A 17,747-nucleotide genomic window follows, 5' to 3' on the forward strand; every position below is an offset into this window, starting at 1 on the left:
TAAATTTGAGTGGAGTCAAAAGGCGCAACATGCATTTGATTTAATCAAGAAGAAATTGTGTAAATCTCCTAATTTAGCTCTACCTGACTTTTCTAGTCCATTTGAGGTGGAAACTGATGCAAGTGGAGTAGGAATTGGTGCGGTTCTAATTCAAAGGAAGAGACCTATTGCTTACTTTAGTGAAAAATTGAATGGTGCTCGATCGAATTACTATACTTGTGACAAGAAATTCTATGCAATTTTCCTCAAAAAAAAAAATAAATAAATAAAAGAAATTCTATGCAATTGTTCGTGCTTTAGATCATTGGAGCCATTTTCCGTCGACTCGCCGTTTCAGAGAGAGGTAGAGAGCGGCGTGAGAAAGAGTCAAAGAGGGATATATATATATATATATATATATATTGTAAATCTGTATAATAGTGAGTTGGATTATCAATATATGCATCTCCTTTAAATTCTTGTACAGTAGGATTTGTAAGAAGCACTGCTTCAAGAGGTTCAAGGACTTGGCACCTTCCTAGTAATCTGTCATCTGGAAGTAGTATTTTTTTTTTTTGAAAAAAGGAAGTAGTATTTTTCTTTACCTGTTATCTGCTACTGGCATTTTTGAATTCAAGATTTCCACCATTGTTGTTCCAAACACAAATTGAAATAATTATATCAGTGAGGCTTCTGAATCTTGTGGCTTCCCTAGGCTTAAGATTTGCACTATTATAGAAAGTAGAAACAGATTTTCCTACCTCCTAGTGAAAATTATTTGCCATGAGTTTCACTAGGGAATAAAAGACTATTGTTGCGGAGTGTTGGGAGATTTGCACTATTAGGCACAGAATAACTGTTTTATCAATTCATCATAGAGCTAACATTAGGATCCACATTGTGACATGGGTGACATCTTCTTTTTAAACTAACACTGAAAAGCTGAAGTTGGAGATAGTACAGAAGCAATCTAACAAATGAACTTCAAGATGGCCTACTTTTTGGCATTTAATTATAAGTTCTCAGGAACCTTAATTGACTAATACTCATATTCTGTCATTTAAAGTCCCGTGGTGGCCTTGAGTTGAATAAGGAGACATAAGTTGCAAACGGCTAAGGGTCTGTTCTCTTCCGTTGAAATTCAGTTCAGTTCAGTTAAGCTCTTAATTTTATGTCTAATGATATTGCTAATGATATAAAGCCAAATTTCATTCTTTTAAGCTCTTATTACAACAACAACAACAACAACAACAACAACAATAATAATATTAACAATAATAATATTAACAATAATAATAATAATAATAATAATAAATAAGTAATAAATAATAATAATAATAATAATCAATAAATAATAATAATAACAATACAACAACAACAACAATAATAATAATAATAATAATAATAATTTGGGGTTAGATACTAGTTAGATACATGTATTAATTAAAACATTAAAGAGAGTGGGTTACGGTGTTGGACTGTTGGGCCGTTGCCTCTGTTAGCTTTTCGTGTTTTTTTTTTCTTTTTTTTTTAAATATTTTTTTAAAAAAATTTGTTTAAATGGGTTAGATACATGTAAGTGTTTTGTGTTCTTTTGTCATAATACTATTTTATTTTAAAATTAAATAGTATATGTGTTTAAAATGTTTAGAGGTTTCAAGTTTATAATATATTTTCCATAAATTTTATAATTATATAACATATTTTTCGTAAATATTTTAATATGTACATTTGTATATACACATATGTATAGTAATAAATAATCAAAGATCACTAATCCGTAGTTAAAAATCACTAATTAATAAGTTCAGTTCAGCTCAGTTCAGTTCAGTTCATTTCAGTCAATCAGGACAGGCCCTAAATTGACAGTTTAAAGGCAAACCAGATGGTTCCAACCACTTTAATGGACTCCTCGGTGTTGTAAAGTCTATGGGAGCAACCCCAACATGTTTCCTCTCCGAATTTGAAATAGTGTAAAATTGTCCAAAATTGAAGGATATTATCTACGCTTTCAAGGTAATTTTGGGCAATATTTTCAAAATTAAACTGAGTGTATGGGTGTCCCCTAGGGTCATATAAGTTGGTTTGAAACCATCAAGTCTTATAAATAGGTTTATAAAGTACTAAGAATAGATTTGTTTCATTTATGTGGTTACTTTGGAATTGTGCTGCATTGATAGTGAAGGGATGGAAAATAATGTATCTATTTATAATATAATGCAACTATATACTAGTATAATACAAGTTTTGTACCTTTTGATGTTTGTTTTCATACATGAGTAAAATTCAATTGTTAATTGAATACTCATCTTGACATACAAAGTAGATGTTGATATTTTATCTAAATGTAAATTAAATGTTATAACCATTTAATTAAATGAAAATTAAATTAATAAATTTATGATAATACCTAAAAGGAACTAGAAAGATAATTTACCACCACTCATTGTGGTATCAACATCATTGCCTATATGATTAATTAGATCATGAGCAAATTAATAAAATTCTTGCAAAAATAGTCAAGAAAACCAAAAAAAAAAATGGAAGAAAAAAAGTATGCTTTGACACTTATAGAGACCTTGAAAACAATAATAAAAATTAGTAAATAAAATAGGCATATAGAAGAAAAAAAATCAAATTTAAATTTAATTTTTAACAATTTTCCGTAAAGCATGACCTTGACCAAATACTAAAAATGCAAAATAAAAGCATAATTTAACTTTAAAGTTCTAAGCTAAGGAGATTCGAAGTAGATTCCTTGGAACAAATGTATCCATCAATGAAGGCACCGAATCTAACACTATCGATATGATGTCATCGGATAATCTTGTCTTCACCAATAGCATATACTCACGACATTATGTAGTACAACTATATATTAATCCAATTTTTATATATGAGCATTACTTTATTTATTTTAATTAATTAGGATTTGTTTAGATTATTAATCATATGGATACATGTACGATCCATGCTTCAATTGTTACAATCAACTAGATTTAATTTATATGATCAATGCAATTGCTAGTCTTCAAGTTTCTACAAAATAAATAAATGTATCTTCATTTTTTTATTCTAAATTTCCAAAATGTATCATTACATCCTAAAAAGTTGCATTAGTTAAAAGAGTAGGACTTAAGACAAATTTTCAATTAGAATTTTTAATTTTTTTTTTTAAAAATGTAAGAATCAAGCCCTCACGGGAGGGTAATTATTAATCCTTCATATTAAATAAGACAATTATCATGACATATTGACATTTAATATTAAAATTTAGGGGATGTATAGGTTGAGTTTATCAATTGTTATCCTGTTGAAAAACTTGACTTTCGCCGTATTTGGTGAAAAAGTAGAAAACTGAATCTGATTGTATTTACTGTTAGAGGTGATCTTTGGGCGGGCCGGGGTTGAAAAAATCAGTCCATATCTCGGGTCAAGTCGAAATTTTTAAGCCCAAACCCGCCCAAAATGGTCGGATCTAGCGCGTTTTTCGAGCCATTTCGAGTTGGGCTAAAAAAAACTAACTAAAAATGCATAAAATGCATAAAATCGCATTCCCAAACCCGCCCAAAAAAAATCAGGCCGGGCCCAACCCGATTTTGGGCTGGAAAAATCTGCCCAAAACCCACCTAATATCGAGTCGGGCCAATGGGTCGGGCTATTTTTTATCAAGTCTTTTTGCTGATTTTAATTAACTGATTGTATTAACTGATTTGACTAGCTTATTTTATTACATGATTTTATAAAAATGTTTGGTATATAAATGATTTTTTGAAGTTGTTTAAGTATGTGAAATGACCAATAAGCTGATTGAAGGGGTATGTTAGTTTAGATAGGATTTTAAATTAAATAAAGGTATAAGTGTCAATTTATCATAAGATATTGGATAAGCTGATTGGAAAAGCTCATATAAGAGGAGATCGATAGTGGAGTTACTTTTATAATGAAAAATAATATAAATATGATAGAAGGTAGTGAGATAGTATTTTATAGTTATTGATTTTGAGAAACAGTGTAATACGGTGTAGAACTTTTTTTATTAATACGGAAAAAAATTCAACTTTAATTAATTAGTGCTCTTCTTGAAATGAAAGTATAAAATCTAATTAAGGATTAATGATGTAAAAACTAGTCTTGGACAAATGGATTAATATTCACTTAGAAAGACATGGTAAGATTTTAATTCAAGATTATCTATACAATTCAATCTCATCAATTATCCACACAAGTTTCATACAATGCTTATGTATTACCAGATCATTATACTAACTTTCATGGGTTGACTAGTTTAGGTTGTATGATCCGACCCCTAATGTTCTACTGTCTTATCTTGCTTTCTTTACTTAGCTTAGGTTGTTATCATGCTTTTCATTTATAGAACTCTTTGTCAAAAAAAAAAAAAAACTTTCATGGGTTGACTTTTATTCAAATGTCAATTGTAAGGGAGACTTTCCATTAGGACATCTTATTCTAAAGTTTATGCCTCAAATTATTTTGAAGATTGCCTTAGATTTTTTTTTTCTAAAAATAAATAAATAATAATAATAGTAACAATATGAAATTTCCTAAATTATATATATATATATATAAAAGACACTCGTAGTTGTTATTGATCACAATAAATAATTTTTTTTATCTTATAACAAGTTAGCAAGTATCTTTTTTCAAGTGCAGAGAGAGCCACAGAGGGTAGCGTTGTAGACATAATTTGATCTCAAATCTTGTGTATCACCATTCACCACCCAATTCTTTAAGTTTTTAACCAATTAAATTAGTTGACATATACAACAAGTCACCAATCCACAAATATAAATACCCGATGCCTCCTTCTTGTATAGTTGTATCTACTACGAGTATATAACATCTACATCAACAAAAATGAAAATTGTGACTACCTAACATGAGTTGATTTAGTCCCTAAAGTTACATACCCATGAGAGTGGTCTCAAACTAAAGATGGAAATTTTGAAATATCCCAATTTGATGCTCTTCTTAAATACCCAAAATCACTAGAAATCCTCTCCCCTTACATTGTCACATGGCATGCCAATTTGACAAGCAAAGTCATTACCATGCCTTATTCAATGTTGACCCAACTAGTAATTAACGGAATATACCGCCAAATTCCTATTTTCTACCTAACGCCTTTATTTACTGTCCTTTTTTTCTTTTTCTTTATTTCTCCTCTTATTCATTTGTACTTAACATTATTGTTTACCAAAAAATTAATTGTCACTCATAAAAATAAGCATATGCTTTTTAATATTCTTTGTGTTACTAATTCCACCCCTTTTTCCACATTATAAAGCTCACTATTTTGGTTGCTATCTTTCCCATTTATATACTAGTGATTTTGATCATATTTACACCTTCAAAGTAAATTATTTTCCTAGGAATTATTTTATTAATTGGGTTGAAATATATAGGAAATAAAAAAAAAATGAAGTTTGGGAAGAGGTTGAAGCAACAAATTCAAGAGACATTGCCAGAATGGAGGGACAAGTTTTTGTCATACAAGGAGTTGAAGAAGCTTGTACGTTTGATCTCCACGACGACGATACCGCCCGGTGGTGATATGTTGCCGGAGTATGGCAAGCCTGAGTCTGAATTTGTCCTGCTATTGAATAATCAGATTGATAAATTCAACACTTTTTTCATGGAGAAGGAAGAAGATTTTATTATTAGGCACAAGGTATGTACTTGTACAATGCAACTATTTATAAATCTCAATGCTTCTTTATAATTTAATTAAGATTTTGTCTTGAGGATTTGGAGAAAAGGGATTAATTTTTTAAAGATATAAATTTCGTCATAATTATTATACGTCATGTATTTAGGTTGTTAGAAATATGATAAGATTCATATATACTATACTAAACACTATACAGTGATGTGTACATACCTTTATGAAAGAGAATAAGACACGTAAAAAATATGTTAGGTAGATATTATTTACTATATAATTTAATATTAATAAGTGGATTCGAAATAGTGTTAATTGCTACTTTCATCTTCCCAATTATTCGGGGCCTCGGGGGTTTGATTCTTATTGTGGTTAATTATTGGGATATGACTATAGGTTAAAGGCATTAAAATGTAACCAAAAACCTAAAAATGGTTATATATGTAGATTAGGCCAGAAATATTCATCAATTTAATTTTTTTCCCTTCTATTTTCACAATCTACTACAGTAATAATAACGAGCTTTATCTTTTTCTTTTTTTCTTTTTTCTTTCCCTGATTTTAATAACAAATTTTAGTGGTTTCATAAATTATTATTTGATTAGCTTCAATGTTTCACTAACCAATTGCTGTATTTATGTCCTGAATTTAAGATTTGTGTTATGTTTCACCATTGTACACACATCTAGGTGCATCAAAATGAAGAAGTTAATGGTCTGAAAATTTAGCCAAATAATTAAGTTAATATTAGTAGGTGGTCACAAATTAAAAAGGGTGAGAATACTCCCAAAAAAAGGATATGCCTAAGCCCTGTTCTCAGAGAGAAATAATTGCCAAAAGAATATGCTGCCACTCGATCTGCATGCTTACGTAGATACTTATAGCATATACCCAGCTATTAAACTTAAAAAGGGTGTTACACCAAAACAAGTTATGTTTGCTATATCTCAACCTGACCACCCAATCTATCCATCCATATACTCCATAGCTTTTTATCGTCTAGTTACTACGGAGTACATGTTATCATTACGTTAATAAATTTGTTTGAAATACGTTAAAAAGGTGAATATATACAAATAGAGCATGCGCACACTGTGAAAATTTTACATTACTAAAACAATTGTCATTAGCTCTATTAATCGGTAATCCTATATTTGTTCATTAAATGTTAAGGGTCTTATACTATATAATTCGGAAAAAAAAAAGGTACAAGATAACAAAATAACAACCTCCTATTAGTTACAATTAAAGGTGTTTGTATAAAAATTAGTTTTCAAAATGTAGCTATATATTGATCACAAATTGTTATAAGTGGGCGTAGGGAAACCATACCATATACAAGTACAAAATTAACCTTGACTTGCTAAAATAATGAAGATTAAAAGAGAATATGATTTTCTAAAAAAACTGTATGTACTTTATGAACCTTGACTGGTCAAATAATATTTTGCTAATAGTACATTGGTACTTTCTAATGACCTCTTAGAATATATTTAGCACTAGTATTATGACTTTTCGTGAGGTTAACGGCTTTTCTAATCCAAACATACATGCACATTGCTCTCCACAGACTCCAATAGGTGAATATAGATAACAATAATCAAGCCATTTTATTTTATTTTATTTTCTTACGTCTCACCAAAAGGCGAAAACCACCTTTATTGCACTATACCACTATAAGTGACCTTTTATTTGTTACGTAACACTACCTCTTTTTGTGCACTATATACAAGACATGTAGCCACGTAGTAATTGAAATTGATTGCTTAGAGTTTAATTTGATGTTATGTTCGATAATATAAAGTACTCAAATTTAAAAATGCTTTGGCTATGCAGGAATTACAACAGAGGATTCACAGAGTTCAAAATACATGGGGGCCAAAAGGAAGTCATCCTTCTGAATTATGTTACAAAGAAGAATTAGGAATGATTAGAAAACACATAGTCAATTTTCATGGTGAAATGGTGCTTCTTATCAACTACAGCAACATCAACTACACTGGTATATTCTCTTGACACCATCAAATTTTATTTTCCTATTTATTTTCATACCACATATTTTAAAACAAAGGATTATAAAACTTATGTTAATTATTTAAATGAAGAATCATATTCTAAAATTACTATATACATGAAAAAAGTCCTTCCTCACTTTTTTTTTTTTGGCCTTTTCTTGGTTTCAAAGGGCTAGCTAAGATCCTAAAGAAGTATGACAAAAGAACAGGAAGTTTGTTGAGGTTGCCATTCATACAAAAGGTGCTTGAACAACCATTCTTCACGACGGATCTCATATCGAAGCTAATCAAGGAGCTAGAGGCAACAATAGAGGCAACGTTTCCTCGTGGAGTCGATCACGAAGAACACGTAGAAGATAGTAAAAGAAAGAGAGAAAATAATTATGAGTTACTAGTTGTGGGTGAAGGCATATTTAGGAATACAGTGGCTGCTTTACTAACTATGCAAGATATAAGAAGAGGAAGCTCTACTATTAGTCATTTCTCTTTGCCTCCTCTTAATTTGCCTAAGTTTGAGGTTGGACAATCCATGCTATAACCTTAGCTTCTTCAAAACCAATCGTCTAATTAATTATATTTGTATTAATCTCGTATAACCATTTTTATATATCAAAATGGTTATATAACTTTAGGGTAGTATAAATTAAATTGTCATGATTTATATGTTAGAGATTATTGGCTTATTGCCATGAGTATTGATGACAATTTACCTTTCTACTGTCTACTGATATTATTATTTGATATAGTTTTGCTATTATTTATACCTCTCATCAAGTTTCTAAACACCTTATAAACTTTTCTATTAAAATAACCTTTTAGATTGGTTACTAATGATACATTGGTAGTGTGGGTTATGAAATGACATATTGGTTTAGGTTATATTTTAATTTTAGGAGATGAAAAGGACTAATTTATTGTTTATGTAATGTGTACTAATTAATTTAGCTTTAATTTATTATATATTGGAAATGAATCACTTTATTTTCTTACTTATTGCAAGTTTCGGAATGCATAAAGACTTGGAATATAAAGACTTCGAATCACTTTATAAGGGTCTGTTCTCATTGACTGAACTGAATTGAACTTATTAAAGCTGAAATGAGCTGAACTGAACTTATAAGGGCTGAACTGAAATGAATATTTTATAAGAGAAGGAAATTGGGAGCTGAACTGAACTGGGCTGAGTTGAGCTGAACTGAACTTAAATGAAATGAAAATAATCATATGAGAACAGACCCTAATCATATAACTAATATATAAAGCTAAACTTTTAGTCAGGTCACGAGACAACGACACTTGGCGTTCCTACTTTTCGCTAAGTGTCGTGCCACGTTGGATAGATTTAAATAGACTTTATAAGATATAATTTTAGGATAAAATTGTTGGTTTAGAGTTTTATTTTCGATAAAATACCAATATTTCAGACGTGCAAATCATATAACTAATATATAATGATAAACTTTTAGTCAGACGACGAGATAACGACACTTGGCGTTCCAACTTTTCGCCAAGTGTCGCGCCACGTAGGGTAGAGTTATATAGAATTCAATTTGTAGGATAAAAAAGTTAATTTAGAATTGTATTTTCAATCAAATTTGGATAGAATTTTAGGATAAAATTATTAATTTAGAGTTTTATTTTCGATAAAGTAGCAATATTTCATAGGTACAAATTAAATTATAATTTATTAAAAAAAAATTATAACACTCATAAATTATCATATAAATTTATTTTTTGTATCATAGTATTTTTTTGGAGAGAAGGGAATTAGCTCAAAATGCACCACATACATTATTTATAATATATTCTAATCAATTAAAACAATATACTTTACAATCTAATATAATTTTATTACTGTGTGTAGACATGTCAATTGGGTCGGGGCACGAGTCATTTCGGACATGGTCATTATTTCAGGTTATAGGTCAAGAAATGTTTTTCACCAATGTTATTATTATTAGTCATTACATGCCTACTATATGGTTTAAATCATTACAAAAACACATCAATTCCTAACTAATTTTGTATCAATGATATGTTTTAAAATTTGACATATAGATTAAAAATTTATCTTAAAATTCAATAAATAATCCGGGTATCGCACGGGCACAAAACTAGTTATAGATATAGATATACATTCCATATCTACCAGGTAACGCCCTAATCATTTTCCACAAAATAAGATCCGATTTCTACCCTAATGTCATGCAAGACCCGTATATAAGGCCCAAATGTTATTGTCAAAAATCAAAATGTTTCCAAGAAAACCGAAAAGGCGTTTGTAGCAAATGAACCCCATAACCTAAGACTTAAGTGCAAATCAAACCCTTTAGAATTAATCGAAGCAAATCAGCCCTGCACCTTTAGAGAACGTGTAATTAGCCCATACATTGTATATTCTGGCCATATATAATCAGAAAATTTTAATTTCGCCGGAATACCACTATAATTTTACCATTATACTATCCTTAAACCATTGAGATACAACCCTTGTATATTTGAAGTACGTTATTTATAACTTACATACAATAACCCTATAATGAAATTAAAAAATACATCCAAAAAAAAAAGTGAACTACATGAACAACAGCTCCACGTTCAAGCACAACGCTCTCCAAAACATCTCAACTCTCTTCCATGGCTTCCTCTGCAGGTAACTTTGATTTCTCTCTCATGATATAAACCATGATTAAAACCTAATTTTAAATTGTACCTGTAGAAACAATGAAATTCAGATTATTCAAAATTGCATTTGAAAATAATTTAATAATAGATAATTCCTATAAGCAACAACAACAAAGTTGAATGCAATTGTCACAATTGTATGTTTTTATGGAGAACTGAATGTTATTATGAAGTCCCTTAATTATTATTTTTTCTGGTGCAGTACATCCAAATATAATTAATCTCAAATGCTTTCATGGGGGGAAATTAGTTGACGGGAGAGAAGATGTGATTTATGTGGGTGGTTCTTGTATTGAAGGAGAAATTGACATATGTAAATTTGATTTTAGAATGGCCAAAAAACTGATTGAGGTGTTAGGTTACTCTTATGATTATGTTGACATCTTGTATCTTGTGAAAAAAAGAGGCCTTCAAATTTTATGTGATGGCGAAACATTGGAGGAACTTCGTGTTGAAGGGGTTACACATGGGGCCATGGAGTTCTATTTCCATCATTCTATTGAAGAAGGTGATAATGAAGAAATTTTATATTCATCGAAAATAAAAGTTGATTATTCAGGGGAACTTAATAGAAAAACTACAGAAGTTCCTGTGGAAATTATAGACTATGATCAGAATGATGAGGAGTTATATGGGAGTGAACCTGAAAATATAATCGAAGATGTTGAAGCTGGAAGTAGCGATGACGAGTTTATTGATGTCCAAATAAAGAAAAAAGAATGGGTCACTAAAAGAAACAATTCTGGAAAAAAAAAGAACATGGAGGAAAAGAAATTTGAGAAGGTTAGTATAGATCACAATGGGGATATAGAAAAAAGTGGACAAGCAAACAAGCCTGCAAAAGCAAAGGATAATTATTGGGGTGTAGATGAATATGTAGAACAAGATGAGCATGGCATGGATGGAAGTGAAATAGATTCTGAGGATGAAAGTCCACTTAGTCGTAGCGATGATGAGGAGGATCCTGAAGTTCTACAGATATGTGCTTGGCCTCTATATGATCCTAATACTCCATTTGGATCTGTTCAAATAGAGCTAGGGCAATTATCCAAAATGTAGACGTATTAAAAAAAGCACTCATCCTATATAGTTGCCAAACCCATAGGGCATGGAACTATTGCCATAATGAACCGCAAAGACTACTTCTGAAATGCAAGTTTTATGAGAGTGGGTGTCGTTGGAAGCTAAGTGCGAGGTATACAAAAGAGTTTGGTTGTTTACAAATCCGATTTTTAAAAGATGTTCATAATTGCACACCCACTATGAAGAATAAAAGGGTACATGCAAACTTTCTTGTCGAGGAATACCAAGAAAAGCTTCTAAAACATCCTACTTGGAAGCTAAAATTGTTTGTTCGGGATGTAGAAGACACATATGGTGTGAAAATTAACAGGTGGCAAGCTGCAAGAGCAAAGAAATATGCCTTGTCTGCATGTGCAAAGGTTGTTGAAAAACAATATGAATTTCTCAGAAGTTATATGCATGAATTGAAGACATCTAATGTAGGTACTAGCGTGTTCTTATCTTTAAAACCACACATTTCACGTTCAGAACCTCAATTTCATATGTTCTACATCAATTTTGCTGCTTTGAGACAAGGATTCCTACATGGGTGTAGAAAGGTTCTCGGCCTTGATGGAGTATTTCTTAAAGGATATTGAAAGGGTGAGCTTCTTAGTGCCACAACAAGGGATGCAAATAATCAAATGTTTCCGGTCGCTTGGGCAATTGTAGAGACTGAATCCAAAGAAAGTTGGTCTTGGTTTCTTAAACATCTTATAGAAGATCTTGAAATGCAAGATGGCAAGGGATGGACTTTGTTATCAGATCAACAAAAGGAATGTTTACATTTAAGTTTAACTCTTCATTAGTTAATCTAAATTTTATGTTTAAAGGTATGTTTATTTTTTGGAGCTTCCATAGTTCATGGTTAAGTTCATTTTTGTACATCTAGTATAATGTCTATCATAGGGATTATTGTCTGTCATACCACAACTTCTCCCTAAAGTTGAGCACAGGTTATGTGCTAGGCACATATTCACAAATTGGACCAAGATTATCAAAGGGGCACCTTTACACAAACTATATTGGAGGGTTGTGAAATCATATACTCAAATTGACTTTGAAAATGCTATGAAGGAACTGCAAAAGCAAAGTTCAAAAGCTTATGAGGAGATGTGTGCAAGAAATGTGAAGAATTTTTGCAGATGCTTTTTTAAGACTTGGGCATGTACTGATGTAACTTGTAACAATATGGCGGAAACATTTAACTCATGGATCCTTGAAGCTAGGGAAAAACCAATATTAACAATGCTAGAAGAAATAAGAAGACAAGTTATGTCTAGAATGGTGGATAAGAAAGAGCAAGCAGCTAAATGTGTTAGCATTGTTACCCCTAGAGTTCGATTGAAGTTAAATGATTTCAGACAAGCTATCAGAAATTGGAGGCCTATCGAGGCCAAAAAATATGCATACGAGGTGCAACATACTCATAACAGCAACATATCATATGCAGTTCGATTAGATAAAAAGAGTTGTGCATGTAGATATTGGGATTTGAATGGGATCCCATGTGAGCATGCAACAACTGCATTATGTGCTAAAAATGAAACCCCCGAGAATTATGTAGCTTGTTGGTACAATAAGGACACATACGAAGCTGCATATTCATTTTCTTTGGAACCCATTAATGGACAAGCACTATGGAAGAAAATTGATGAAGGTCCAATCTTACCAAGTGACCCCCGAGTGAAACATGGGAGACCCGCAAATAAGAGAAAGAAGGCATATGGAGAAGGTAAACGGAAAACACATTTGTGTAGGGTTGTTAAAAGTGGTAAACAATTGTGCTCTAATTGCAAAGAACCTGGCCATAAAATTACAACATGCCCACAAAGAGTTAACGGTGCTACACAAAAGTGACATATTGCTGATGCCACATCTTAGTTAGTACGAGTATTGGTAATTGGTATGCTTCTATATGAGACACAATTTTGGTCTTAGTTACTCTATTGTGTTAAATTGTAATTTTTTTTTAATTTTTTTTTTGGAATAAAGTGTGTTTAGTGTAATTGATTTAATATTTATTGGTTATAGACTAAACAAATTTAATTTAGTGACTATTCCAGAAACTATCTTACAACAAGATGCAAAATAAAATGGGAAGTTTTCCATACATACCCAAAAAAATTACTGATAATTATCATCCATATTCTAATCTAATGCTTCAATCAAGTTTTAGACATGAAATTGTATGAATCAATTACCAAATAAACTTACAACATTCATAATAAGATCTATGAACTTGATTAACAACTTTGTAATTGACAAATGAGTATTACCTTTGTAATTGTAGTCCCTAAATGCGCTATATGTTGGTTGGAGCTCCGATGGACAATGGATATGGCGATACGATAGTGCTAGAAGTTCTACAGAAATTCTTTGAAAGTTGTAGAAGGTGGTAGTGAATATTGACTACTAATAGGATTCGTAAACAACCCTATTATTCCTCTCATTAAATTAGCTACTTTAATTTGCACTTAGATTTGAAGATAATTTGTCATTGGAAGGAGAGAGAAAAAATGAGAAAAGGTGGGTACAGGGAGAAAGTTGTATGTAGAATTGATGAAGAAGTAGACCAAAAGTTGGTAAGATGGGAAAAATGGGATACATGTGTCATGAATTATATTAGCATAAATATACGTGTACTATTTATTTGGGGAAAAAAATACGTAGTAGTTGTTTTCCGGTTTGTATTATGTATTAAGATTAAATGTCACCGAAAATATCTAATGGGAGTTAAATTGCACGATTTAAAAAGTAGTGGGGTTAATTTGCTGTTATTAGTACTTAGGGGGCTATTTTGCACTTAAGTCTTAGGTTATGGGGCTCATTTGCCACATATTCCAAACCGAAAATGATTGCCAATTGTATTCTACACAGACAATTTAATTGCAGGGTAACCTATTTTACCTCTTCTAAACAAAATTAAAATTTCAATTCAAGCAAAACCCCAATTGGGATATAAGCGAAATGAATCAAAATTAATTGAGGGATTTTCATTGAGAAATGAACAGCTTCAATCTGCAACAAATCATATCAACTACTGGTTAGTCCCCTTCTTTTTCTCATAGATTGCGTAATTTATATTTGTGGGTTTTCTTGTTTTATTGGATTAATTGAATTGAATGAATGAATTTCTTGTGTTTAATTTCTTTCAGATGTATAGTTTATTGAAATTTAATGTTTGTGATATGGGTTTATAATTTCATTGTTGATTTCTGTAGAGTGTGCTTTTGTGATCATATATTGCAGCGAATTACCTTTACGAAAATTTCTACCAATTTTTACGAACCCTAATCAGTAACTAGGGTTGAATGAAGGGAAAAGATGGATTTTTGGCGTAAAGAATATGAATTGGGATTAAATTTGAAATGGGTATTGGGTTTAAATGCATAGAAAATTACTGAAGCAGCAAGAAGTTCATATGTTAACATTTCAGCTTGGGTATCAACTATCAAGTATTGAATAGACTGTTTCTAGGGATCAGTTTGAGTAGTTTGATTACTGATATAGAGGTAGTAAAGTTGAATTTTGATGATTCAACATATAAAACTTAAGAATAATTAGATTAATTAGTGTAATACAGTTTACAGAACTTCTGATATCCTGAGCAAGAGGTTTGCCTTTTAGAATGTGATAGCAACCTCCAAAGATTGGCATGGAAAAAGAAATAGGAAAACATTGTTAGTACTTTGTCTGGTGGCAATGTGGCATTGCTGTTTTGAATTTTCTGAGGTCAAAAATTGAAGTTTAGCTTAGAATAGTGACTGAGAGCACATGTTGGATTTTCCAAGAGTTCGTCGTGGATTTCTGAAATATGCTACTTCCAATCTTTCGTCTTAGCTTATGCTTCATTTCTTATGGGGAAAAATCTAGATTTGAACAAGGTTCAGTATTTGGCAATTCTGTTCAACTTACTGATACCCTTTTTTGTAGATGAGCTGTAGTGCTGTACAGCTTCAGTTTGACTATTATTGAAGGGAGCTTCTTCCTGTCTAAGTATTCTTTGTCAAATCATCCCCTAATAATTTTGTGTCGTATTACCTCGTTATTGTTTTGTTGTATTTTGTTTTGAGGTGAACCAAGTTAATTGCTGGGTGAAAAGACTATTCTCAGTTAGCTTTAACAAGGATTGTGAGTGGTTTTGAAATTGGAAACAGAAATGCCATCTATGTGGAATGGGGGGTTTCAGGCAATGGTTTTAGTTTTGTTTTAATATGTCTACCTATCTTTCTAAACTCAGACTTGTCTGTGGGATCAGGCTACTATTGTTGGTCTTCAGACTCCAGCCATTCTTCTTTATGAGGTTGGACTGTTGATCATCTCTTTTTTACTTTAATATATACTCAGTAGAAACTGCTAAGCTTAATTCTGCAACTGAGGCTGAAATTTAACTACTCTGAAGTATAATTCCACAAATATGTACCTATGGATCTTTTGTCCCCCCTCCCTCCCCTAAGCTCCTCCTCTAAGGCAGTGTTTTATTCTCAGTCACTATGGTTGACATGTTTCTGTGTTATCTGTTGTAGATAAGGAATAGCAATTGGCTAGTTCTGTATATCAATTGCTTACAGGAGCCATGTCATCACTGATTAGAACTCCAGTGCCCAACATTTCTGTTGCTGGATTTCGTTACCAGAGCCAGAAATATAGGAGGTTTACCAATAATCATGTTGGAGTTACTTTTCCAAAACTCCATATAAAACGCCTTTTGGTTTGCTGCTCAAAGTTGACACCATGGGAACCTAAACCTCTTACGTATGCACCCACTGATGAGGCTGAACCCGAGCTTGTGGAAGAAACTCCCAATTTATTTGACACCCTTAAGTTGGAGGACAATGCAACTACACCAGCTACTGATTCTGAAAAATTAGCTCAAAAAGCCAGCAGCCCATCACAAGGAGCAGGTTTTCTGAAATGGCCATTGTGGATCTTGGGTCCGGCTTTTCTTCTTGGCACTGGCATGGTCCCAACTTTGTGGCTACCCATATCGTCTATATTTCTTGGGTCCAACATTGCCAGCCTACTTTCCCTTGTTGGGCTAGATTGCATCTTCAATCTCGGCGCAACTTTGTTCCTCCTCATGGCTCATTCTACCACCCAACCAAAAGACCCAATGGAAGCCCCCCAAAGCAAGGCTCCTTTCAGTTATCGATTCTGGAACATGTTTGCATCAATCGTAGGCTATGCTATCCCCTTGGCATTGCTCTTTGGCTCACAAAAGGGTTTCCTTCAACCACAGCTTGCACCAATCTCATACTTGGTACTTTTAGGTCCCTACCTCCTCCTTCTCTCGGTGCAGATATTGACAGAACTGCTGACTTGGCATTGGCAATCGCCTGTATGGCTTGTAACTCCTGTTATATACGAGGCCTATCGAGTGCTGCAGCTCATGAGGGGTTTGAAGCTTAGCGCAGAAATTAGTGCGCCTGCATGGATGATGCATACTATAAGGGGGTTGGTGTGTTGGTGGGTGCTGATTCTTGGTTTGCAGCTCATGAGGGTTGCTTGGTTTGCTGGTTTTTCTGCTAAAACGCGTAAAGAACAGAGATCATAACTGTAAAAAGCACCACCGGCTTTGAGCGAGGTCAATATTTTCTTATAAAGGTTTCGGTTTAGCTAGAATCTTACCTTCTGACCGTTCTGGGAATGGATTTTCGTCCTTTTAATGTACGTAATGTTGCTCTAGTTGTGCAAGTGTGATGATTGCTGGTCAGTTGTAATGTCCTAGTTCAGTACTGTATTTGTAACTACTTGTATGTACTAATTAAACCTGAGCGACCTACATTAAATTCTAAAATAAATACCTCCCTTTATTGGAATAAAATGCCACAGACCCACAATTGTCTTCTGAAAATGTTGGTGGCCTTTTTTCCTTTATTTTTTTGAAGGCACATTTACTATGACTATGAGTATATCGTACTAGGGAATATAGTACGAGTACGAGTTACATTTATACAGATCGATCCAACTACTAGTATATGTTTTTCACATAAATGTTATAAAGTTCTAGCTTTTGAGTAAATAAATTAAGTGATCGATTTATTTATAAACAAATTATATACCACCTCCGTTAAATGTTATGTGCAACTTTGGAATAATTTATATGACACAAATAATACCCCAAAGTTGCACATAATATTTAACGGAGGTAGTAAATTGAGCATTATTGATATGGGATACAGAGTAATTTGTAACGTTGGAGGTCAATTCATTTGATATAATCAACAATCAACGTTGAATTACCGTTAGTAAGACAAGATTGACTATTACAAATTCAGTCAAAGCAATTATATCATCAGGTGAAAATTATAGTACTTGTG

At 32.2% G+C, this 17,747-nt stretch overlaps 3 protein-coding genes across 5 annotated transcripts; all 3 read left to right on the plus strand.

Annotated features, from left to right (window-relative positions):
- The first annotated feature begins 5,089 nt into the window (after positions 1-5,089).
- On the plus strand, positions 5,090-8,433 carry LOC110714172 (SPX domain-containing protein 3-like). The gene is made up of 3 exons (XM_021892649.1): positions 5,090-5,671; positions 7,499-7,664; positions 7,848-8,433. Exons 1-3 carry the CDS (start codon positions 5,420-5,422, stop codon positions 8,213-8,215), a joined length of 786 nt encoding a protein of 261 aa, XP_021748341.1. The 5' UTR covers positions 5,090-5,419; the 3' UTR covers positions 8,216-8,433.
- A 3,191-nt stretch (positions 8,434-11,624) lies between these two features.
- Positions 11,625-13,284, plus strand: LOC110714302. The gene is made up of 3 exons (XM_021892806.1): positions 11,625-11,864; positions 11,962-12,027; positions 12,334-13,284. The coding sequence occupies exons 1-3, from the start codon at positions 11,625-11,627 to the stop codon at positions 13,282-13,284; spliced, it is 1,257 nt and encodes a 418-aa protein (XP_021748498.1).
- Positions 13,285-14,160: 876 nt separating this feature from the next.
- Positions 14,161-17,281, plus strand: LOC110714245. 3 transcript variants are annotated; one of them, XM_021892742.1, is made up of 3 exons: positions 14,161-14,470; positions 15,668-15,730; positions 15,954-17,281. In XM_021892742.1, exon 3 carries the CDS (start codon positions 16,004-16,006, stop codon positions 16,979-16,981), a length of 978 nt encoding a protein of 325 aa, XP_021748434.1. In that variant the 5' UTR covers positions 14,161-14,470; positions 15,668-15,730; positions 15,954-16,003; the 3' UTR covers positions 16,982-17,281. The 3 variants fall into 3 exon arrangements, with proteins under 3 accessions (XP_021748434.1, XP_021748433.1, XP_021748432.1); XM_021892741.1 differs by having other exon boundaries at positions 15,686-15,730; XM_021892740.1 differs by lacking the exon at positions 15,668-15,730 and having other exon boundaries at positions 14,165-14,470.
- Positions 17,282-17,747: the final 466 nt, after the last annotated feature.

This window comes from Chenopodium quinoa, unplaced genomic scaffold, assembly GCF_001683475.1.
Source record: "Chenopodium quinoa cultivar QQ74 unplaced genomic scaffold, ASM168347v1, whole genome shotgun sequence".
Lineage (NCBI taxonomy): Eukaryota > Viridiplantae > Streptophyta > Magnoliopsida > Caryophyllales > Amaranthaceae > Chenopodium > Chenopodium quinoa.